General features: G+C 50.4%; 1 protein-coding gene across 1 annotated transcript; it reads left to right on the forward strand.

Moving 5' to 3' along the window:
• The first annotated feature begins 3,449 nt into the window (after positions 1 to 3,449).
• Positions 3,450 to 23,746, forward strand: CD81 (CD81 molecule). Its single transcript, XM_065755212.1, has 8 exons — positions 3,450 to 3,569; positions 10,837 to 10,951; positions 18,304 to 18,401; positions 20,092 to 20,166; positions 21,544 to 21,651; positions 22,469 to 22,564; positions 22,885 to 22,977; positions 23,484 to 23,746. Exons 1-8 carry the CDS (start codon positions 3,504 to 3,506, stop codon positions 23,544 to 23,546), a joined length of 714 nt encoding a protein of 237 aa, XP_065611284.1. The 5' UTR covers positions 3,450 to 3,503; the 3' UTR covers positions 23,547 to 23,746.
• The last annotated feature ends 393 nt before the right edge of the window (positions 23,747 to 24,139 follow it).

A 24,139-nucleotide genomic window follows, 5' to 3' on the forward strand; every position in this document is an offset into this window, starting at 1 on the left:
GGGGACCATGGGGTCAAAGCCTTCCAAAGGACTCACCATGTGCCCATAGAGAGCCTGGCTATGCTTCCTAAGGCCACATCTTGCTCATATCAAGGAGCAGGTACAGGTTTTTTGCATGTATTTCTCATGCAGCACTACAGGTGAGCATGAAAAGGCCTTGCACAGCAGTTGAGATTGCATGGGGCTTCTGCAAAGCAGAAACAAAACACCAAGGATTCGGGGCCCTTGCGCAAGCCTAGGTTAAGCAATTAAGCCAAACCTGAAGAGGAAACCGGTTGTGGGGACGGTGGGAATCTTTCAGGCTTCAAAATGCTTTGCTATATCCTGCCCCACAGACAATACTGGCTGCCACCAAGTTATAACTTCCCCTTGGCTGTGCAACCTTCATTTAAACCCTGAGCTCATGCTGCTGAGTCTGAAGCTTTGTAACATGGCAAACTTTGGTGAGAGGCTCGCTGCTAACTCTCACTATTGCCTTCCCTTAGGTTGCCTGCATCTTCCTAAGGCTACCTCCCCCTCTTGCTCTCCTTAGCATTTCTAAGTACCACTGCTATTTAACCCCGAGGCACACCAGCTTTCTTGCAGACACTCTGGTTTTCTTTTTAGCCGTGTTACATCAGCACTGAGCTGTTGCAGCCTCTATTCACCTGCTGATGAATTATACATGGCTGGCGCAGCAGCAGTTCCCCCTGCTGCTGAGCTGGGTTCTCACTCTCCTGGCTGAGCTGGGGACGAAGAGGAAATATCTGCACCAAAGTAGGAACCTGCTTGGGTTTGCTTTCTTTTTTATTCACAAGCAGTGCCTCTGGAAGCAGTACCTGCACTAAAACAATGGCAGCTCCAGAAGCTGCTGCTGCCCTTCACCACCACCGCCCTCATTCTTCTCTTTATATAACCTGCCTGTCACCATAGATACGCTGCTGTAAATATTTAAAGTGTCAGTCAGTGTGGAGGGAACCGCTGACTGAGGAGGAGTTGTCAGAAGCAGAAACTCAAGGTGAAGCTACAGGTCTCTGCTCTCTGCCAACTCCACTGTTCCAACCCCTGCCCCCCCAGTCATGTCCCACTGTTTGGGAGCAGAAGGAACATCACCGTGGTCTGACTTTTGGGTGGCACTGTGTGGAGCCAGGAGGTCGATTCAATGATCCTTAAGGGTCTCTTACAACTCAGGATGTTCTATGATTCTATACATCCCAGAGCTCATCTATCCCACAGAGACCATTGATGGGGACCCTGTGGTGGATAAGACTTTTCCTAGAGTCCAGTTAGGGTCTGTGTAGGGTGGAGCTCCTGGTGTTACCCCTGCAGAAGCATCAGGAAGGCATGGGGCCAGGATGCAGCTCAGCCATTCATCTGTTCTGGGGCCCTATGAGTCATACCCATAGATGGGGGCTGTGCCAAAACCACAAGCATGATACTGACCTTTATAACAGCATCAAAAACAGAGAATGAAGAGAAGGACAAGGGAGATATACCAGCAGATGGAAGAAACACACCTAGCACCTCTGTTCTCTGCTACTTTACTCTGCTCACAAACGTTAACAGTGAAAGCACACTTACAGAGCTGCTCCTGGGGGAAATGTTGGGGTTTGCTTGTTCTTTTACTCTTTTTTTATTCTCCTTTTTTAACTTCCCCAGTAGATATTTTCTTCGCAAGTTTGCCCTCTGGGTAAACAAACAGATGATAAAAGTGTCCCACAGAGCACCTGAATTTAACTCATCCTCTGAGCAAGGGAATTCCCCAGCCCTGTGCACAGCACCTGTGCTCCATCCCAGGATGTGACAAGCACTAATTCGTGCAAATCAGTTCAATTTACTGAGCAGCAGGCTTAGAAAGATCTGCTAAAGCTGCTGGGCAACTTTGAAACTCACTCCTGATACTTCGTAGCCTGCGTTGGGAAAAAGGCAACATCTGATAGCAGGCACCTGCTTGAGAAACAGTCTGTGTTACCTTGACACTGCAAGGTGGTGGTGTTTGTTTCCTTGGTTTGTTTGTTTTTTTCCTGTATGGAGGTCAAATTTTTCAAAGGGGCTCAGCTGAGCTGCTAGTAAGTAAATAAACAAATACATGAGAAGGATATTTGGGCAAAGTTTGAAATCCTTCCCCCACTGCAGCCAGGATGAAGAGAAGTTCTATTGTGGTGGTCAAGGGGGGGAGGGGGGTTGGACCCCATTTAAACCCTGGAGCTGGATGCTGTAGGAGATGGGAGCTGTGATATTTGAACTGGAGCCCTGGGCAGTGTGTGGCTCAACTACAGTTGGATGGTAGTGACTGCAGTGGGGCTGCCAGCTTCCCAGCGTGCAGATGCTGATTCGAGAATCTTTCCTTCCTAACTCCAGCTTTGCCTGTGCTGCTGTTGAGTGCTTGTCAGTTTACAGGCAGTTCCTTCCCTTCCCCACAGCAAACCCTGCTTGATTTGGGCAGAAAGCAAGGCGTTGTGGTATCCTTTGTCATAGCAGGAGAACAAATTTGGAATCCTGTCATTATCCTTTGGATCAACAGGCAGGATCCACTCAGGATTACATCTATAGCCAAAGATTTGGGCTATCAGCTAGTGCATGAATAGCCTTGTGAGCCTCTAGCTTCAGTGGTAAGGCCGAATGAGTGAAAGGGGTTTAGAGACAAAGGGTTTACACATCCATGGCAAGCCTACAACTGGGGACGCACCCAGCACTAGTAATTGGGGAACTGGGCTGGCTTCTGTTCCGCCTCAGTCCTCCCTGGGCGTGCAGCAGGTGCAGAGGGCAGAGAAGGGTCCAACAGGCACCATGGGTGCTCTCTGAGCACCTTAACTCATTTCTAACTTTTTTTTTCTTTTAGGCATTTAGCACACTAAGGTCTTGCCCTCCGTCAGAGGCTCTTATGTTCCAAGATCTGTTCTGACTTTTTGGTATCCCAGCCCTAAAAGAAGTAACTGCGCCTGCTGGAAGTACAGCAGGGTGAGAGAGGGCTGTGTTTCTGGGGATACACAGATGGGACAAAGTGGGGTTAGCCTAGAGATGAGGAAACTTCCTCCTGCTGCCGTGGTGCTGCTTTTTGGCTTTTTAAAATCAAACTTCCAAGCTGCAACGTGAGGAATATGGAAAATGTCAACACCAGTGACCCAGATCTCTTCGATGGTGAGCCCTGAAATCACCCAAATGGATGGGGAACTGAGCAAAGCAAGCACGGTGAGTGCTTCTGCACAATTCGGGGGTGGGCTGGAAGGAAGCATTGGGAAGATGGGGGGGGAATTTTTGTGTAAAAGCAAGTGGGAAAAAATGGTGGGGGGGGTGAGGAGGAAGGGAGGAAAAGAAGAACGGGGGAAGAGGGAGGAAAGGAAAAAAGCACTCGAAAGGAAAAAGGAAAAAGAAAAAAAAGCGTTAGAGGGTGGGACCACAGAGACCCCGTCGTTCAAGGGGGGGCGGGCAGGGGCGGTGCTTCCCTGCGCTCTCCTCCCCCCTCCGTCGCTGCCACCGCCCAGCTTGGCCTCAGACCGGGAGCTGCCGCCGCCGGAGCCACCATGGGTGTAGAGGGCTGCACCAAATGCATCAAATACCTGCTCTTCGTCTTCAACTTCATCTTCTGGGTGAGCCCCAGCGCGGTGGGGGCGGCTGGGCTGCGCGTCCTACTGGAGCCGGGGTTTTTCCGTTCCTCACCCCCCCATCCTCCCCTTCCGCCCCACCAGCCGGCCCCCATGTTGAGCTTTGCATCCTGCTTTTGGGGTTTTGGTCGGCGGGGTGGGAGAGCCTTTTAGTTTCCTTTTTTAATTTTTAATGCGTGCAAACGCAGCTTTATTTCTTTACGTATATATTCGTATGGCACATCTATATGTATTCACATGCGTAGATGTATTTTTACGTATATGAATCCTCGGTACAAGGGCGGGGGCTCGGCTCGCTGACCTCTCCCCACACGCCCTGTTGACTTGTGTTTCTTCGGGTGCTGAAGGCTGGGCGGGGTGAGCCCCCCCGTGCGGAAGGGATGCGTAGAGCAGGGGAGGCTGGGGCTGATGCTGCCCCTCGCAGCTCTGGCATCGCTTGGAGCGGGTTGGGGTAGGGCTGGGCGCTGCTTCTGGGAACTTAGTGGGGCCGGAGGGTATTCCCAAGGTAGCTGAGATTTCCTTTCCTGAGAAAGTTTCTCATGGGATAATTTGTCTGCCTGGGCATGGTGGTGGTGGTGGGTCCTCCTGCGGGGGTGGGAGGTCACCGTTAGTGTTCCTGTTTTTCCCAGTTCTGGGTCAGCAGCAGTTCTGCTGATGCGTCGGGGAGCAGTGGAGACGCTCCCCAGTCCAGCCTGGTTTGAGAGTATGCTTTGCCTTTCTTCTCACATAGCAGTGACTGAGGAAGGCTGACAAACAGTGACGACAGCAGCATTAATTGATATCCGATGCTGTGCCAGCTGCAGGATGAGCTGGGACCTTCCCCCTCCTTCTCTAGGCGATAGGACAGGGCTGTGCCTCCCTGGGCTGTTCCCCATGAGCTTCAGTGCCTATCCGGGGGCTTTGCTTCCCTCCTGCTCCTAGCTTCCTGCCATTCTTGTTGCTGAAGTGTGGATGCAGAGAGGAAGGGTCTCATGGGGACAGGAAGGATACAGCAGGGCCCTGTGTTGCTGCTCCTGGGTAGGCTTCCTGACTCGTGCCATGTCCCTAACTCTTAATAAGCCATCCTTTTACTTACAAGGGGAACGCCAGACCCGTTTTCTTTCCCTTTACGGCTTCTGGTGCCTGCTCCCCAAAGCGCTGCCCGAGGCTTGCAAGCCAGCCAGCTCCTGGGGCTGCCTCCTGCACCGCTGCCTTTTCACAAGGCTGGCAGGCTCTGAGGGCAGCCAAATAACAGGTCTGATGGCTTTCAGACCTTCTAGTTTTCCACAAGCAGGAATCGAGGGGAACTGTAAGGTTTAGTGCCTTGTTAGTGCGGTGAACAACCAAGCCTCCTGCCTCCATTTATGAGTGAGGGATGCTTTGGTCACTACCCTGTAGTGAAGACCTGCAATAGTTTACATTTAGTGTGAGCAAGCAGCACTGAAGCGCGCATTGCAGGGTGCCCGGACTGCTGGGAGGGCAGCTGTGTGGGTGTCCCAGCCCTTGGGAGATGCGGGGCTTGGGGTAGCGTTGGTGCCAGCTGCTTGGTATGCAAGGGCTGTGGGACTGCTCTGTTGCTTGTTGTGTGCTCGGCTCTGAGTCGAAAACAAGAGCGAGGCAGAACTGGGAGCTTGGCAGGCACCAGGGCTTGGCTGCATGCTGAAAGGCAGCTCGCTCCGGGGGAGAAAAGGAAGTAATTCTAAGCCTTAGCTGTGTTAACAAGTAAAAAAGAAGCTGATAACTTTTTGAAGTGGCTCTGTTGTCCTGCTGGGGTGTAAATAAACAGACACCCCCGTAGCAATGCAGGGGCATAACAAAGCCGCCGTGTTGGGAAGCAAAAGTAAAATGTTGCTTCAGTGCCAGCCGCCCTTGGCGCCTTGGCAGCCCCGTCTGCCTGAGATTTCTCTCTCTATGGAGCCTTCCTTCTCTTGTGCTTGTGCAGAAGAGCCAGGTAGCTATGCTGGCTGGGTTGAGCAGCTGGGCTGCGATAGCTGTCAGGGAGCACACGTCATCGCTGTTGCGTGCTGGAGGGTACTGGGAAGGAGAGTCCTGAGGCTGCTCAGAGCTTACTAAAGTTCCAGAAGTCCTGTGGCACCTCCAGCAGAGCTGTGCTGGGCTGTAGTATGATGATAGAGCGCAGACATCACTAGGGTGGTGGAAGAGGACAAGGGCAGCTCCAGGAGAGCCTCAGCCCACTGACACAGGGCTAATAAGGAAAAACTTCTGTGTGCCACGAGCTTGGCCTGAAACTTTCGTAGAAGTACTCCAACTCTGTTTTTTCTTGCATGGCTGAATTAGGCAGTATACTTGTGATAATTGAGAGCCTTGTAGAGCAGCTACTTTTGGGAGATGGCCAGCTGTCAGTGAAAAGTGCTGGGTTCTCGGGTGGTGGTGGACTGAGCTACCAGTCTTGGGCCCTGGGGCGATGCTGGTGGAAGGGCCTCAGCTTAGAGCAGACTGGGGTTGGCACATCGGGATGGATCTACTTTTATAGACCCCCGAGAGGCCAAAGAAGGCCCAACAGCTCTTTTAAAACGTGATTAGACATATCCAGAAAGGAATCGTCCTGCTTTCACTCAGCCCTTCGGCTAACATGGCCCTCTGGGCCCAGCACACTGCCACCTGCTCCAGTGAGGGGCCTAGTTCACTTCTGGCACAGTGACAAGCTGATGGTCAGACTAGATGATCTTAGTGGTCTTTTCCAACCTTAATGATTCTATGATTCAGTCCTCCTTTGCATGCAACACGTAGCTATTTTCTCCTATGCATGCTGAGTTGTCTGTGGCATGGGTAGAGATAAGAAGGAGGAGCACAGGGGGAACATGAAAGTGAAAGACCACACATTACAAAAACAGGTATAATTGCTGAGTATTTGCTTAGCAATTCTGGGAAATTCTGCTGGTCATCTGCCAGCCTGTGAAGCACACATGAAGACATTTGGTGATGCTGAGGAGGGTGGCAAGCCTGCACTTCCTCAACCCTCGGTGGTGGCCCCATGGGGATCGTCCATCCTGTCACAACAGCAGCGAGGCTTTAAATGAGGTTTAAACTAGGGGATGGAAACCCAATGAGAGAGGTGCAGGTTGGTGTGGTGCTCAGAAGCGGCCCAGCAGGTTCGCAGAAACGTTTTGAGTCTTGTTTGGGTTGAGCCCCACACACATGCCTGGGCTGGTAACTGCTTAAATGGTGTTAGTCATAGTGTGTCACAGGCTTTTCCAGCGCAGTGGGTTTATGTTTTGATCCTTGGTCTCCCTGGGAATCACAGTGTTGCAAACACTGAGGGCAGAACGCTTTGCCAGCATCTTGCTGTAGTGACTTGTGGCTTGGTGTAGTTGGGAACGCACAGTGCAGTGGATTTCCACGTGCCTTGGCAGCATCTCACTGGGAGGATTTTGGGCTCTCTATCATGCGAACACAACCCTACCTGTGAGCCTTTCAGTGTCTGCCTGCAGGAGCTCATCTAAGCTGCGTGCCATCCTGTGACAGTGCCTGCCTTCACTGCCTGAGGAGGGAGCACTGCTGCCTGCCGAGGGGCTGCTGTGCTCCTGTGGCTCATGGGTCAGACACCCTAATGCTCACCTCCTGTGAGAGCGTGTGCACACCTTGAGAATCACTTTGATGCTGTGATGGAAAGCACTGTGTGGGTGTGTTTTATTAAAAAGGGAAAGCAGCTGTATTACCTGTGGAGCTAAACACTGATGTGTGTGGCTAAACTGATTCTAAAGATGTATCTGAAATAGTTTTCCTGTACTGCTGGGTGATTAACCCTTACTAGCCCTTACTGCTGGGTGACAGTGCCTGATGCTGTACCCATGCAGCGTGCATCCCACGATGCGTCCCTGACCAGTACATGGGGACACAGGTCTCCCCCTTTTCCCTTCCTCCTCCTTGGGCTGTGTTTGGCACCCAGCCTACCACTACTCCGGGAGTGTTCCTCTGGGTCTGTTTGGAAGGGCCTCACAGTGTTGTTGGGCTGGTAACTATAGGCACCAGTGGACAACTTGGTCTTGCTCCGCCGCTCTATTAATAGCGACTGCTGGAAAGTGGCCATGGCTGAGCTCCTGCAGGCAGAGCATGGACAAAATGCTGCCTTCCTCCTGCGTCTGAAGAAAATGGGCCTTTCTGCCTCATTTTTGCTCCAGATTCTGAACAGACTTAGCCCACAAATTTTTAGTCACGTGGCCTGACCTTCTACAGCCATCAGAGACCATGGTCTCAGGAGATGATGGAGAGGTCTCATCTCTACAAAAAAAAAGTGTTGGGGCTATCGAGCGCCCATGTCAAGTTCAGTAAAGAAGATTTTTAAGTTCTGTGCCCTCTTTCAGTTGAATTGCATCTACCCTTACCTGATTTAAGTTGTTTCCTGTGCTTACTTTCAACCCTGACATAGCAATCAATTCCTGGCTGCTTGTTTGGCAAGCCGCTTCAACCTTGGTGAGCTGCTTCATCCTTTCATACTCTTGCTCCCCATGTCCCAAACTAAGTGAGGAAGGTGGTATCCCAGCAGGAGGGCCAGCCATGTCTGTGGGAAGCTGCACTGCTAAAAATACAGCATTGTGAAATACCAGCACCGACATAACCCTTCTTTTCCTTGGGGCCAGGCTGCAGGATGTCTGTTCTGCTTGGTCAAGGCATCCCACAGCAGCAGCTTCTTCTTTCTCCTCCTCTTCCCTGCCAGGAAAGCTGCTGAGGAAAGAGGTGGAGAAAGGCAGCAGGAAGAAGGGTGGTAACAGCAGAAAACCTGAGAGTCATACACATCCTGATGTGCGCAAGCGTCATCTTGTGTATGGATTCCCCATGTTCACAGTTCCCTAAAGCATGGGAGTTTGCTTCTTCATCATGATGAAGTGATGCCCCATCTCCTGCTCAGGGGGCTGCCATCCCCCAGTGCCAGCTAGCAGCTTTGGGCGCATCTTGGGCAGGCAAGATCCAGCTAGAAAAGCCTGGCTGTCTGAGGCAGAAGCAGTAAATCTCAGGAAACTGTAGAAGAGCAGCAAAGAGGAAACAGCAGAGCTGCCGTGGTTGGCCTTTCTGTACCCTTTGGGGTGTAAAGCCTGGGATTAGCTCCTTGCATCTTTACAAAGGAGCAGGAGGAGGGTTGAAGGGGTGTTACTTGTCTTTGCGTTTTCTTTCAAGGTTTTTCTAAATTTTAAAATATTATTATTTGTAAAATAAAAGCAGGCAAAAGTGCAAGTGCAGGGAGGCATTAGGGGAACTGTTGGTTAGAAGGATCGTTTTGTGGAAACCACATCTAAGAGGAATGTAGAGTGGGCTTTGCTGAAATTGAAGCTTTTACTATTGCTCTCATTAGAGCTGTCCCCAGAAATGCAAACCAGGGGCTTGTGTTTGTAATGGGTTTGTGTTTGTAATGAGCCTCGGAGACCATATGGCCTGAACAGTGTGACAAGGAAAGATGAATTCAATAGCCTGCATGAGGTGATGGATACCTACAGGAAAAAAAGGGAAATATAGGCAATGAGGTTATGCAACTAGGAGAGCAGGGAGGTGTCAAAGGAAACTGGGGCTCTCTGTGTGCTGCTGCATTGTAAATGCTGCACGCCCCAGCAGATGCAGGGTTACTCCCAACAGACCAACAGGGTTTTCTCCCTCTTGTTTTCATTCCTCTGGAAAGATGCCGTCGTTGCATTCTGTGCTGCTCGGTAGTGGAAGGATGTACGATTTTCATGGAAAAAGTTACTCAGCGTAGCCTAAATCCTGTTTTCATTAGTGAGTGAATGTCGTTTGCTCTTAAGAAATGCAGCTGCTGTTGGATTGAAACTTCTAGCTGAAGGTTCTTGGTGCTCTGTTTAAAAAATGCTTTTCTTTCTGGGTCGTTCTCTAATTGGAGGAAAAAAACACGTTATTCTGCTGGAACCTGAGTTTCTGTGGTGAACTGGTGCTTTGTTTCCCCTCTCTTGCTCTCCCTCCCCACTGAATCCCAAGTGTGGCCGAGTTCCTCCACATTCAGGAGATGGGCTGTTAGTGAGGGCATCCATGTATCCGAAAACCACCCCCTCCTTCCCAGAGGATAAGTGGACGCAGGCTTTGTTATGCTCTCAGACAATGAGCAAGCGATGCCGGGCTCAATTTGGGGACATTCTGTGATGCCTCCAGCTGCCTTATTTGGAGCCGGGCTGGGGCGCTGGCTGCCTCCTTGGCACATCCATCGCCAGGACTGGGAGAGCCGCAACAGAGGGAGCCTGCAAGCGGGGAGGTGGTGTTAATTGCTGGGTACAGGCGCTAAAGATAGTCACTGTGGGGCGCAAAGCCTTTCCTCCTTGCCCTCCTGAATCGCCCAGAAGGCGCGGGTGGATTTTATGCCAGGAGCCACAAGATCAGCTCACCCAGGGGGTTCTCCATGGGCTGTATGCTCGCCCGAGCTGTGGAAGCACCCCAATGAAACAATGAAATGTTGGGATTTGTGGGAGTCAGTAAGGAAGAAACTCACCCTCTGTCCTAAGGAGGAACAAGACTGGGTGAATGCAGGGAGCCTTTTTTGGAAATCTCAGTCCACGTGCATTTAGTTAAGTGCCGCTGCACTCGCACAGCTGGAGACTTTGCACTTTTCGAAAACAAAATCTGTTGGTTTTTTTTTAAACGTGACCTTCATGCTTGTATCTGACCCACCTCAGACCCTTCTGATAAAAACTGTACATCCGCTTCTGTAGTTTTCAGGAGTTATCTTCCCATCTTTTTTTTAAGATGAGTGGCTTCGGGGGTTTCAGACGTTCAGGTAGGCGTTTAAGCAGATGTTTCAAGCAACTGATCTGGAATTCCTAAGCCTTTTTTTGTTTGTTTGTTTAATCACATTTTCATTATTTCTCCTCTCTCTGATGCTATTAAATGAAAGGGGACTGCCATGGATAGCATGCTGACTCCTGCTGGAAGTCTACCCTGCCAGGGAGAACATAAAAATGGAGTTAGACTCTGTGATCCTTACGGGTCCCTTCCATTTTGGGATATCTTATGGTGCTCCTCAGGAGCCTAGTCAGCTACCGGAGCTGGGAGACCTTTGTATGTTCTCACAAAGAAAGGTTTCCTCATAAAGTACTGCAGTCACAAGCTGTGAGGCTCAAAATGCTGAAGAGACAGGGTGAGGGGCATGTTTCTGTGGGCTGTCATGGAAATCTCAGCCCAGGTTGGAAGGACCTTGGGTCCAATCAGAATTTTCAGAAAGATGCAGAGCTGGAAGCCATCTGCAGGTCATCATTGTGCTCCTGCCTGGGAGTTGAGGTCTGGCCATGGGTAACATGTGGCTCTGCTCTCTCTGCAGCTGGCCGGAGGCATCATCCTGGGAGTGGCCCTGTGGCTTCGCCATGACTCGCAGACCACCAACATCCTCTACCTGCAGCTGGGTGACAAGCAGGCTCCCAGCACCTTCTATGTCGGTGAGTAGTGCTGGGATGGGGGCAGAAGGGAGGGCTTGAGATACCTGCTGCCAACCTGATACTCTCCATATTGCTCTGTTGTGTGGTGATCATTCATGGGCTGCACAGGTGGGATGAGGACCAGTCCCTCTAGAGTTCAGATCAGTGGCATGGAAAGTATGTGCCTGACCGTATTCCAGGGGAAGGCAGAGGTCTGAATCTGTTCCTCTTCTTGTCTGTAGCTGAAATTGTTTACATTCCATTTGCCCATCAAGAACTGTGGGCAGGGCTGCTCCCAACAGCTCAGGCTGCCCAGGGCCCCCCACCCAGCCCGGCCGTGAGCACCTCTGGGGATGAGGCATCCACAGCTCTCTGGGCAGCCTGTGCCAGCACCACACCACCCTCTGAGAAGGAATTTCTCACCAAAATCTCACCTCTTTTAGTTTAAAACGATGCCCAAGCCCTTCTGCCCAGCTGTGCATGGCTGCCAAAGATTCTCCCGTTGTCAGCAGCAGTGGGTTTTGTCCCCTCCTGCTTCGTACCCAGAGCTGTATTTAAAGCATTTCCTCTTTGTATGTTTTACATTAAAAAAAAAAAAAAAGTTAAACACTTTCCAGGAACTGGTCCAAACACCTCCTTCCTTCAGAGGCCAAATGGATGTGTCCCAAAAGACACTTCTCCAAAACCTATGAGCGTCCTTTGCTCTTCTGCTTGTTTTCATTCACTTTGTCTTTGCCCTTTGCTGTTTGGATACGGGTGGGGAGTGCACAGCAGCAGCAGGCCAAGCCCCTGAGCCTCACTGGCTCCCAGTGCTGCAAGCAGCCCAGCCACAAGGCTCCTGCTCTGTTTAAAGTTATAGTCAGCAACACTCTGCCTGGATTCCTTCTGGTGACTGTAATTTCCATGCAGTAATAATAGCAAAGCGTTTCTTTCAGCTGCTGCCTCTCTTAGCCAGCCCTCTTCAGCCTGAAGTCTGAGATTCTGTTTTTCTCCTTTTACTCCTCTTCTTTTCCCCAACAACTGGCACACCCTCTCCTTTTTCTCAGCCATCCAACAACCACACAGTGTTCCTGTCTTGGAGACCTCTCCCTGGAGCCCAGGACTGGTCTCTAGAGATGTTTTTTTTTCCCCCCTTCAGGCTGCTTTTTGGTGGCTTCCAGGACCTATAGGGAGGCTATAATGCTGGGTAGACCTTGCTGTGGGATGGGGAACACAATGGAACAGTCAGTAGGGGTAAATGTGCACAATGGGGTTTGTATCTGGGGGAGGGAGTGGCACTTTGCTGCCTCCTGGTTTTTCCTCTGTGTCCTTCCTCCTGCTCTGAAAAAAAAAAAAGAAAAAGAAAGAAAAAGCTGTTTTGTAAAGGTTGTTATAGTCACGTGTGTTGAGAGAGGAAAAACAATGCCGCATGCAGGGTTGGGCAGCAATGGAGAAGCGAGAGGAGGAGGATGTGGGGAGCAAGGCGTGATACTTATCTGCCTTCAGCCTGCAGCAGGACTTCTTGTCTCCCCAGAAATAAGGCAGAAGCAAAGCTGCTTGCCACCACAGCCCGCTCCTTTTGTAGGTCTCATTCTGGAGAGCTCACACTGCAAAAAGGGGCATGGCAACTGCTTTGGGGCTTCTAAGAGCCAGCAAGACTGGGGATGGGGATCTTTACAGGGGCCACAGCTTTATGCTTTTGGGAGTTCCAAGCTCATGTTTTTACAGTGTGCAGTTTCTGAGGTGATTTGACTTACTAGAGGTTCTGCTGGCACTGGTGAGTTACTTTGCCTAGCAGAGGGAGCCTGGGTGTGCTTCTACATGCGTACTGGTTGGAAGCCCTCAAGTGTGAGTCACCCTATGGAGAGGCAGCATGAGCCAGAGGTGGGAGCTGGGTGCCTCACAGCCATCCCTGCTGGCAGCTGTTCTGAGAGAGCAGCTGGGTTTATTCCTGCTCTTCCTCTTTCTCCCCTTTAGTTGTGGATTTCAATCAAAAACCCACCCTGAAATACGCCGTTAGCTGGTCAGCAACCAGCTTTCACAATAGCTCGCAGCGTTGACAAACTGTGAATGCTAACAACTGGTTAACCATTTCCTAGATATCTAGTGACCCCATGCATAAAGAAACATCTTTTTCAAAAGAGCAGTGCTGTGAGAGCCTCGCCACGGGCTGCTCTTGGTGTTCTGAACTGGGCAATGTGCACCCAGCTGTTCCCAACCGGGAAGGAGCAGCGCGACCTACTGCTTTCATTGTCCTACCCCTGGGCCTCGGGCCAAGCATGAAGCTGTCCAGATCTGGGAGTGGTTTTCCATGTGGTATTGGGTGTAGGAAGTGGGCTGTTTGCTGCTTTTTAGTTTTCCCCCTGACTATTTGCTTTTTGTCAGTGGTTCCTCTGCTGTCTCCTTCCCAGAACAGCAGCACCTTGGGAGGGGAGGGTGTAGAGTTTCGGGCAGGCACGCTGTAACAACTTAAATTTGGACTTGGAGGCTGTCGCTGCCACTCCCTTTCTCTCCCCTTCTCTCCTGTCCTGCACTGTACTGCTGCCCACCCTCCCCCCCCAAATATATCATCACTTTTCTATGTTTGGGCTTTTTCCCTTAGCAACGAGACTGACAAAGGCAGCAGTTCTGGCTCTGGCTCTCCACCATCTGCACGTGATCATGATGTGATACCCATCACCAGTGTTCTCGCTGCAGTCTGGGCTTTGTATGGTACCTTCAGGAGACATTGTCTGCCTCAGGAACTCTGGTGGTCATGTCAAAGCATATTTAGCAGCCATGCAGGAGTGGCCAGGACATCTGAGCTTTCCTGGCTTTACCTGCTGGCTTTCCAGCGTGCAGGGATGTTCGTGGCCAACCTGTTCTGTCACAGGGCTAGGCTCAGCAGCATGTCTTGGGTAAAAGCTCTTGTGGAAAGACCCATGGAGCCCCAGAATCCAAATTTCTGGGTCCCTGTGCTCTGCTTCTTCAGGGCCTGATGTGTTGGAGACTGACTGGCAGAGGTGTTGAGTGGTGGCTAAGCTCACACACCCAGCAGTGGAAACCAGGGTTTGCATTTGACATTGAAGCACAGTGAGCAGAATGGGTGATTGCTAAACTAACATGTACGTGGTTCTTTTTTTTTCTTTTTTTTTCTTCCTCATTTGAAAGTACATGTATTTTTCTCTATTGGAAATAAGCCTACTAGTAGTTAAGGACAATTTAATTATCTACCCCCTTGAAAGAAGAAAAGGTTGTGGTTTGCTGGTCCTGGACAATGATAGTGGTGTATTCTTAAAATAGTAGATGTAGTGCACAACAGTTTGTCAATAGTTCCCTCTAAGTGTTCGACTTATACCGTTTCTCTAACAATGAAAACAATCTTCCTTCTGTATTTTTAGCACAGAATTCAGTTTCTGTTAAAAAGCAACTTACACTTAATTGTAACCCAACATACGTTCATAGTGACCAGCTCCTGAGGATCATTTACTCTGCAGTCTAAAATTGGTTCTGACTTAAGGCCGCTTGCCTGTTGGCTTTGTAAATCTTGACTTAAAGTCGGCAACAGTGAGTTATTTTAGGTTCAGATCTACCCAACTGCAAAACAACTTGTGTCATAGTGTATTCAAGATAGGCTCAGAAGGCAGTCTCGCTGCCTCTGACACGCAGCCTGCTCGTGCTCCATGTTTGTGCCCTGAAGGCAGGGGAAACTCCAAAACTCCCTGGGCTTTGTGGATGCTGGAGACGTGCAGCAGGCCTCCTCCAGGCTGTGTGGTGACTTTTGAGACCTAAGATCTCTGTCATGTGATTCTATGACCCAACATTTCCCAGACAGAACAGAAGAAATCTGGTTGTGTCATCTCTTCCTGTGGGGTCAGTTTGGGTATGGGCATGTACACTTGTGGACGTTGGTTGGGTTTCTCCACACATTCCCTTTGTTTTTGCAAAGGAAGGTGAATCCTCTTCCTCTTCCTTGTGTTCTCTCATACAAGGGCAGTGCCTCCACATGCATGCCATGCGGCCCCAGAAGGCTTTCCATGTTATATGACAGGGTTGCTCCATCTGGAAGGCATTAGCAGCCATGGAGCAGCAGCATTTTTCTTAGGAAAAGAGCTGGAGGGGAAGGAAGGGGCTTCCCAGTTGTTATCTTCCAGCACGCCCTCTCTGCTGTTCACCTCTCTCACACCATTTCCAGGAAAGCACTGCTGGTCTTCCTTGCACTGTGAGACGGGATTCAGGCTCCTGGGGCTGGGGAGACATTCTGGGCTGATTCCATGAGTAAGTGGATAAAAATATCCCAGCGCAGCCTCCCTTTATCCAGCCCAACTTGAAGGGACTTCCCACGCCCTGCCTCTGTCTCGCCCTCAAGCTGAAAGGAAGCGGACTGGGGTCAGGATCTGTTGGCTATGGAGATGGTGTTCTCCAGGACTCATCCTCCCCATCTCCAAGCAATGGTGCCAGCCTTCCCTGTTCAGCGGCCGCAGCCCTGCCAGTCTCACTGGTGGCTTGCACAAGCCTCGCATTCTCCTCCCTGGGAGCCACTCTGTCGGGAGCATGAGAACAAAAATCTCTTTTTCCCTCCCCACAAAGGCTCTGCGAGCCCTGGCCTGGCAGCCTCGGGCAGGAGGAGCGCATCGTGAGGGGGGCAAGGCTTGGAGAGCCGCCCAGCTTTCCTGGGAAGAATGGTGTGATGATGGGGAGATTTCTTTTTGCCTTTTTTTCCCTTTTCTTTTCTTTTGGAAACATTGCCATGGTGACCTGAGGGGGAGAGACTGGCTTCCATTAGCTTAATGAGTTAAAGCTGCTGAGAGAGAAAGAGAAGGGGGGGAGGTTAGGTGGGAACTGCTCCGGAATGCCCCTGCCTGGAGCCTTGCACAAGGGGAGGGCTGCCTTGTCCCGCTCCTCCTCATTTCACAAGGACTCTGCTGGGCTTGTTCCTCCTTCTATTTATTTGGTTTTTTTTGTGTGTGTGTTTTTTTTGTTTGTTTTTTCTTTTTTAATTATTATTTATTCTCCGCTTTTTCTATTGTTTTTCTTTTTTCTTTTTCCCTCTCAGCAGAGACAGGGTATGGGTTTTACAACACTGCGGGTGCCAGCGATGTGACCACAATGCTGAAGCAAGCAGTGACATTTAGTGCTGCCTTTTACTCTCCTACCTCTGCTTCCAGCACTGAGCATCCCAAATCCTACTTGCAGTGAAAAGTATTTCCCATCCAGGACAGGCTCACAGGCATTAATCCCTTCCCTGAAACTGGAATTGGGAGGAAGCTTGGGCAAGGGAAGCCTGGCCAGGTGCTCAGAGGAACAGTGTGTCATTCAGGGTGGGATGACAGGTGCCTTGCTCACTGACACCAAGCCCACGCTGGCTGTCATCACTGCAGGCTGCCAAGAATGAGGGCTAAGACGTGTCAGGCTGCTTTCTGAGAAATGGGCTGGGCTGTTCCAGACCTGCCATGAGCAGTTCTCCCGCTGCCTGACACCCAGGCCGATACCAGGCACCGGCCCCTTTCCCTCGGGGGAAGGGGTGGGTGTGGGAAAACGTGATCCAGAGCATACAGCTGGGTGTCTTGGTTGGCTTTTGTTTCCTTTTGCAACCTTCAGTGTGGCATTTCCAAGGAAATTCTTATTGTACAAGACCATATCATCATGTTACATATTTTGTGCTTGTTCTTGAATAGGCTTCAGTGGCTCCCCACAGGCTGTAGTGCTCTAAGGAGACACAATAAGGGCCATTTGTTTGTGGCCCACACTGCAACTGGCCTTTATCCCCTAAACTTTGAGTGGTTTTTGATCTTTGTGTACTCAGGCCCATCTCCCTGTCCTGGCTGCCTGATTCCAGCCTGGACGTTGCCTTCGGTGCTCATTTTGAGAGATTTAAGAACCTTGTCTGTGGGGGAGCTGACTCAATTCCCTGCACCATCATGTTCTCCAGAGGTGCAGCCTCTTCTTTGTTGCCGCCTATTGGAGGGGTTAGAGGAAACAGTGGCTTTTCTGCCATGGCAATCACCTGCCCCCTTGCCTACAGTGGAAAGAGCAGCCAGTGGGTCATGGTGAGGAAGTCTGTGTCACCATGACAGGGACATCCTGCTGGGTCAGCCTGCCATTGTGCTGCTCTTCCCTTGTGCCTGGCTTCCTCCCTCCTGCTGCCTCTAAATATAGCAAGGGAGAGATACGGGGCCCCAGCATTGGGGCTGTCCTGGGGACACTTCCCTGCCCAGGTGGGCTGTGGTGTTTGCATGGCAGTGGCTTTTATTTTAAAAGGGAAGGAGTGGGAGCTCACATTGACCCTTTCCTGTGTTTAAAACATCCATACTGAGGTTTTGAACACATCAAGGTTGTTGTCTATTTGCTTTTTAGAAGGTTTGCTTTGGCTTAACTTCACTCACAGTGAGGTCAGTAGGAGCACTCACATCACACGTGCTCGTTACAAATGGCTTTAGAACGGGAAGTAGAACCCAATTACAAAATGGTAGACCCACAGTACTTGAGAATGTTAATTAATTAAAATACACCAAACCTGTGGGCTGCATGAGGAAAAAGCAGTGCTTCTGGAGTGGGAGCAAGGTGAGGTATAACCAAGCTGGCAGCACTTGGCCGTTGAGTGGCCTGTCTCTGGGCTCCTGAGTGAAGCAGCTTTGGTTTCCCAGCTCCTTGTGCCTGGTGTTCCTCCCAGTAGTCAGGGAGCAAGTTTGCTGTGAGGGTTTAGTAAGCTGAACAAAAAAAAAAAAAAAACTTCACTGTGGAAGAGCCTCTAACAAACAAAAGCTAGACGGTAGTAAATGAGATGCTTAAGCAGTGTTTTTCCCTTTGTTTTGTGGTGGGAAAAATATTTGTCTGATATATAATATAAACAAACCATACGCCTTGTTGTTTGTTTAAAAAGATACGCTAACTCACCATTTTTATTTCCTCTGCTGAAGTATTTAAAATAGGGTGCCATGGGAACTCCCATATCACAGCTTTCAGGATGCTGTGGTGCCTTTGTCTTCCCTGCTATGCCCTCTTCCCACCATTGATCAAGCTCTGGGCATTTCCTGGGTGTGAGCATCCCACTGAGGAGTGGGGGTTGGCTCAGGCTGAGGGAACATCTGTGGACAAAGTCACCCCAAAGATGCTTGCTGACAGCGATAACTTTAATGGGAGGAATGTTAGGGTGGTGTCAAACTGTCTGAACAGTGGATCGCTTTATCCAGCCCGTGGAGGTTTGTACCTGAGGATCTCAGTGTCAACACAGCCGGAAGCAATGTGAGATGCAGTGGCTTTACTGCTGCCATATCCACCACCACCCCTTCTCCTCTGTCTCCCAGGAATTTATTATGTACACCTGTAATTAGCAGCCAGCATGCCTGGCCACAGTGGGATGCTCTCACAGATCATCCTGTGTTAACACCCTTGCCTCTCGCTGTGCCTTGCAGGAATCTACATCCTGATTGCAGTTGGTGCTGTCATGATGTTCGTGGGCTTTCTGGGATGCTACGGTGCAATCCAGGAGTCACAGTGCCTTCTGGGGACGGTAAGGCTCGGCACTTGGGCTGCTGCCCGGTGATGTGACCTCAAGTCGTCCCTGTGCCATCTCTTCCCTACCTTACATCCCCTGCCATTTCCCATTTCAGTCTTGGTTTTGCGGCTGCTGTGGAGATTCCAGATCTGGCATGAAGTCGTGATGTTTTTGCCTGTTAGGACTAGGAAACAGCAAAGGTTTCCCACAGTATCGTAGTGAGATTGTCAAGGTAAATCCTGGGAAACCCAGTGCTGCACAGCTACAGGTGTCCTTGATGTCAGGCAGCAACTTGGATTCCTGGCACGGGGTGAGCTCATTTGCTGAAAGTGCAGCCACACCAAAAACTTGCGCCTCAGGAGAGGAATGTGCAGGTACTTGCAGCGGGTTCTCACATCCAGTTCAGTATTAGACCAGCTCCCAGGCTTTGTAATACTGCCAGGCAGGGACTGCCAGCCTCAGCGAGGCACTGGCTGAGAGATGCCACCAGTATAGAAGATTGTGACCCACGGGTGCAGACCCCGATGGAACAGAGGGAATGAGAGCTTTCTTCCCCTTGCTCCGCAGATTGCTTCCCCTGGGTTGCTTCTGTATCCACACTGGCACTAAGAAGGGTGTTCCCACCAGCTTTTATAAAGCACTTTTGTACACTGGTGGATGAGAGCAGGGTTTTGCTGCAGGCTTTATTGGTGCTACCAGGATTAGGAGGAGCCCCTGCACAAATCTGACAGCAACGGTTGCAGCAAGATCTGACAGCTTTGGGTTTTGGTTTTTTTTGTTGTTGTTAGCATGAGCAATTACAGAACCTGAATTACCCCTCGCACACTCCTGAAGTTGGAAAGAGGATTAGGAGGGCAGATGGTACAACGTACCTGCAGCACAATGGGGAACCCATCTGCTTTGGCTGAAATTAGCAGTTCGAGCCACTGGGTGCTGCTCACCTGTGCTCACACTATGGCTTGCCAGGAGAAGGCTGGAGGTACTTTCTGATGGTCCTTCCTGCTGGCCAAGACTCCCACTGGGCTCTGAGGGCATTTAGGGCAGCATACTTGGGGTGCTCTTTAGGAATGACCCCAGGGACCTCCATCACCTAGTTGGGAGCACCTCCATGTGCCATGATGTAGAGCCGTACAGCGCTTTGCAGCTGCTGGAACAGTACCTGCAGAATGCTGCATCCCATGACCTGGGCTGAAAAAGCTACCCTTTCTTAGAGGGTACCACCACGAGAGTGAGCCCTCACAGTGAGCTCTGCAGCACCTCACTTCCAACCTGATGGACTGACCACCACAGTGTGTTCCTGGGATACAAAGAGGAAGAAGGAAGAAGGCTTGGGGTGGTGGCAGGGAGGAGCGTGGGAGCTGCACTAACAGGGCGAGGCTGTGGGAAGACATCACTTTTCCTATTTATTCAAAAAACTGCAGTAGCTTTGCAGGGCTGAGAATGCTGAGAGAGCTGGCCGTTAATCATCCCCTGATACTCTGCAGCTCCTCAGCAGCCAAAATGTGCTTTTAACCCTGTGCTGGCAGCTCCCACTCTGGAGCAGGGCAGGACTGGCTGGGTGTTCCTGCAGCAATTTTTCTGGTGCATGGAGCATCCTTGAGCCTGCAGTCCCTTGGCTGGAGAGGAGGCTTTGTTTTCCACTGTACTGCTGCTTCTGCTTGTATAGCTGTGCTTAAAGCATCTCTCTCCCGCTTTGTCTCCACAGTTTTTCACCTGCCTGGTGATCTTGTTTGCCTGTGAAGTTGCAGCTGGAATCTGGGGATTTGTCAACAAAGACCAGGTAATGCAGATTCACGTCCTGTGACTGTGAGATGGGGAGGCTGTGCAGGTACAACAGCCAGGTTAGAAACAGCTCCTGGCTGCCAGCAGTGGGAAGCGAATTTGTGTGCTAGTCCTCTAGGAGTGTGACTGCAAAGTAATGCATGCCGTGGCAGAAGATGGGGCCTGCTCAGCTCTTACATAGCTCAGAGCTGTGAATGGAAACACCCTTGCACTGAGAGCATGACCTCACCAGCATAAACTCCCTGGCTAAACGTACTGCTGTGCAGACAGTGTGTTGTTCCCAAGCAAATTCACTTTTGCAGAAGTTGGTTTGTGAATCTTGAGCAGTCCAAGTTGTGTGACTGAAGCAGCACAGCAAGATGGAGGCAGGGTGAGGAGGGCTGTGGCTGCTGCTCTGCACACAGGTGGAAAGTTCCAGGATATGGGAGAAACTTAGGATTTGCCCACGTGAAAGCAATGACCACAGCCACTCACAATGAATTTCACTGTTTGAAATGGGTGGGGCAGCAGCATGTTGGCATTTTCAGCTGCGATAAGCAAGTGGCTTGGAAGCCTCCAACAGCTGGCTGTTCCCCAGTATTGTCTGAGTGTATCTCATGGGCTGGGAGGGAAAAGCTGGGTGCACCAAAGGAAAGAAAGTCTGCCTGGGCCAGCACCCTTGGGGACAGGCATCTGAGTGGTGCAGGCACGAGCTGCTGTTCCACAGGACCGCAGGCAGTCTGGCCCTGGCCTTGCCATGTCAGTGCTGCTTTAGCTACAGGATCAGGAAGCAATTATTTGTGTTTTTTTTTCTATATCCTTGTACCATAATCAGGGAGTACTGCCTTCCAAAGGCAACTTTTTGAGTAATTTTGGAGAAGTGCTGGGATAATTGATTGAAATTGTGCTCCTTTTTGCTGCAGTCTCATTTATTTGTGTGATAATCCAGCAAGTGCTGCAAAAACAGGTTACCTGGAAAGCGCTTTCCCTTCCATACTTGCCCATATTTTTTTCTTTTGCCTGTCCTCCAATCATTGCCCTCCCAAATTACTAGGATGTGTTAGAGGAGAAGCCGTGAAGTCAACTTCCCTGAAAATGACTGGGGCTTTTTTCTTGGTCTTTTTTCTTTTTTTCTCCCTTTGCAAAGCAGATGCTGGTGGGTGTGTGCAGTCTACCAGGCCAGCTGGCACAGCTGGGGCATGGCTATTAATTCTCAGGCAGCCATTACAAGATGGGGACATCCTGCCCCATAAGAGACAAGGCTTTCTCCGTAATAAAAAGGGTCCAAATGTATTAAAATAGCACGTCTTCCTGTGAGTGCCATCTGGGGGGGACCTGCTGGATGGGTTTCCTTGTTCTTCTCAGGCTGAAAGGAAGTATTTCTGGTCTTTCCTAGATAGCCAAAGATGTGAAGCAATTCTACGACCAAGCGTTCCAACAGGCGCTCATGGCGGATTCAGACTCGAACAACGGGAAGGCTGTCGTGAGGACTTTCCATGAAACAGTAAGGCCCCGAGCTCTGCTCCAGCTGCACACAGATGGCCAAGGCAACCGATGGGGAACGGGGTCCACTGCGCCTCACTGTATTTCAATTACTCCCCACATATTAAGAGAAATTAATTTCACCTGCAGTGCAAGGAGTTAGGACAACATTGCATTATTAGTGCTTAGGAATGAGGTGAAGCAAGTCTGTTCTTGCTGTGCTTTTGCTGCCTGCTTTACAAGCTCTATGTAAAAAACAAACAAAAAAGTCCTCTGTGTAGGAATTTCTTTGCTGCCAGAGGAAATGAGAATGTGGGACAAAGGAGAAGAAACTGGTCAGGAAAAGCAAGGTCCAAAGCAGCTGGTGCTTCATTCAGGCCCTAGCCTGTGAGGCTAGCTCTTCTGAGATGCAGAGTAACAGAGCTGCACCTTCTTACATATTCTGTCATTCAAGCTGCGCGAGCAAGTCTGGCCAAGTTTTTCAAGTTTTTAACAAAACAATCAAATAAAACTCAGTGGAAGACATTGGTCTGAGGGGCTAAATTCGAGACTTCCTCTGCTCAGCAGGAAGCAAACCTCTGGAGAGAGCTGTGTTCATTCTCCTCCAGGATATGAGGCCAGACATGTCTGGGGCCATTGTAGGAAGCAGCTGCCCTGCATGTGAAGAAAAAAGTTGAATTTGGAGAGTTGTTTCTTCCTCTTGTCTTCCTCCCCTTCTTCCCCTCCACATCCAAGATACCTCCAAAGTCTTGGGTGGCTTTTGGAGATGTTTAGTGGTAAGGAGAGCCATGCAGGGGAGGGTTTGCTGTCTTCTAAGCTGTTTTTTCTTCTATTTGCAGTTGGACTGCTGTGGTCCTGATGCTGTGGTGGGAACACTCACTCCTTTGTGGAGAGATGACCTGTGCTCGAAGGACTTCCTGAAAGGCTTGCTGCAGGTAGGCCTGGCTGCTCTGCCCTTGGCACTGCCGCCGAAATATTTGGGTGCATATTTGGGATTTGGATACAGGGTAGAGATGTTGTTTATTTGAGGACTGAGTAGAGGGACATCGGAGGTTCCTGTCAATGCTCCCTGTGCTGCTCCTGCTCCAGGAGCTTGCAGAGCGGTGACATCCAGTGGGGAGTCTTAGAGCCAGGACTCATACCCATAAACATGAATGGGACCAGGGGGGAAAGCAGGGACCTCGGAGTGCTTTTTTGGATGCCTGGGGAAGGCAGAAGGGCAGCAGGTGCTGACCATGGTGTTTCTTTGCTTCAGGCTGATGCAAGCTGCCACAAAAAGATTGATGAGCTCTTCTCTGGGAAGCTGTACCTGATCGGTATTGCTGCCATCGTGGTTGCCGTGATCATGGTAAGCATCGCCACAGTGGGGATGGGAATTGGGAAGCTGGACCCTGACCCTACTGACCCAATACAGTATAAACCCTCTGTGCCACAGCTGCTCTGGAACGTGGCAGGACTTCAGGCTTCGTGCCCCCAGTACTTTGTTGGGGTGGGTGCCCAGCCAGAGGGGTGGAGCAGGACTGCATGTGGGCCCTTCCAGAATGGTAGGGTGCTACAACTCATCCATCCTCACTGCCTCCAATCCCACTCCTTCCTCCTGAGGTGGTGCCTGGCCTCTGGGGTCCTGCAGCAGGAAGGAATCTGCTCCCTGGTGCTAGGTGGTATTGGGAATCTTATCTCAAATCAGCCAGATCCCTGAAGAAATGGCAGCAGAGACCTTTCAGCTTCATCTCTGGCATAGAGATATTTGGAGAGAGCGGGATGTGAAAATGTATTAATCCCTAACTCCAAGAGAGGAAAGCTCCCACATCTTGGGGATCAGTACCTCACTGGTGGCTTTGTGTCTCCTGACAGATCTTTGAAATGATCCTGAGCATGGTGCTGTGCTGCGGCATAAGGAACAGCTCCGTCTACTGAAGCGTGAGAGCGGGGAGGGGAAGGGGGGAGCAGGGCGGACGGCGCTGGAGGGGACCCCAAGTGCCACCAAGTGACCAGGAGACATTTCAACAAAAGACAAAGAAAACAATGTATATAAATACTTCTGATATTACCATACAGTACTTATCATTTTTATTTTGAAGTACTTTTTTTTTTTTAATAAATAAAACTTTCCCATATCCTTGTGGCTCAGTTAGTTACACATCAGTTTTGTGTGATAGGGAAAGCTGCTGTAGCAGATCTGCTCCTTCCCTCCCCCTTCCCCAGCCCCAGAATTCAGAAATAATGGTGGTGGAGGATGTACGTAGGAGAAGACTACAGCCTGTTATCAGAAATCTTTGCCTTGCCTTTTATTCTTTCAACACAGACTGTTTTATTTTTATATACGCATAGTTTGATGCTGAAGCAGGATTTAGCTTTTGTGGTCATTTGTTTTCTTTTCCTACCATCATCCTAAACCTCAGTGTTTCCATGCTGTCAGCTGGGAAGCCCTGGAGAGAGGAAGGGGAGCAGCCCCAGTTGGCTGGGTGCAATGTATCCCGGGGAGATGGAGGTGAATGCACCTTTTGGAC

Source organism: Cyrtonyx montezumae, unplaced genomic scaffold (assembly GCF_038088225.1).
Source record: "Cyrtonyx montezumae isolate F1298 unplaced genomic scaffold, pur_monq_1.0 scaffold_10, whole genome shotgun sequence".
NCBI classification, from domain to species: domain Eukaryota; kingdom Metazoa; phylum Chordata; class Aves; order Galliformes; family Odontophoridae; genus Cyrtonyx; species Cyrtonyx montezumae.

Coding starts and splice junctions, on each gene's coding strand:
- CD81 (XM_065755212.1), top strand. CDS start 3,504: ATGGGTGTAGAGGGCTGCACCAAATGCATCAAATACCTGCTCTTCGTC. Junction 3,570..10,836: donor TCTTCAACTTCATCTTCTGG/GTGAGCCCCAGC, acceptor CTCTCTCTGCAG/CTGGCCGGAGGCATCATCCT. Junction 10,952..18,303: donor TCCCAGCACCTTCTATGTCG/GTGAGTAGTGCT, acceptor TGTGCCTTGCAG/GAATCTACATCCTGATTGCA.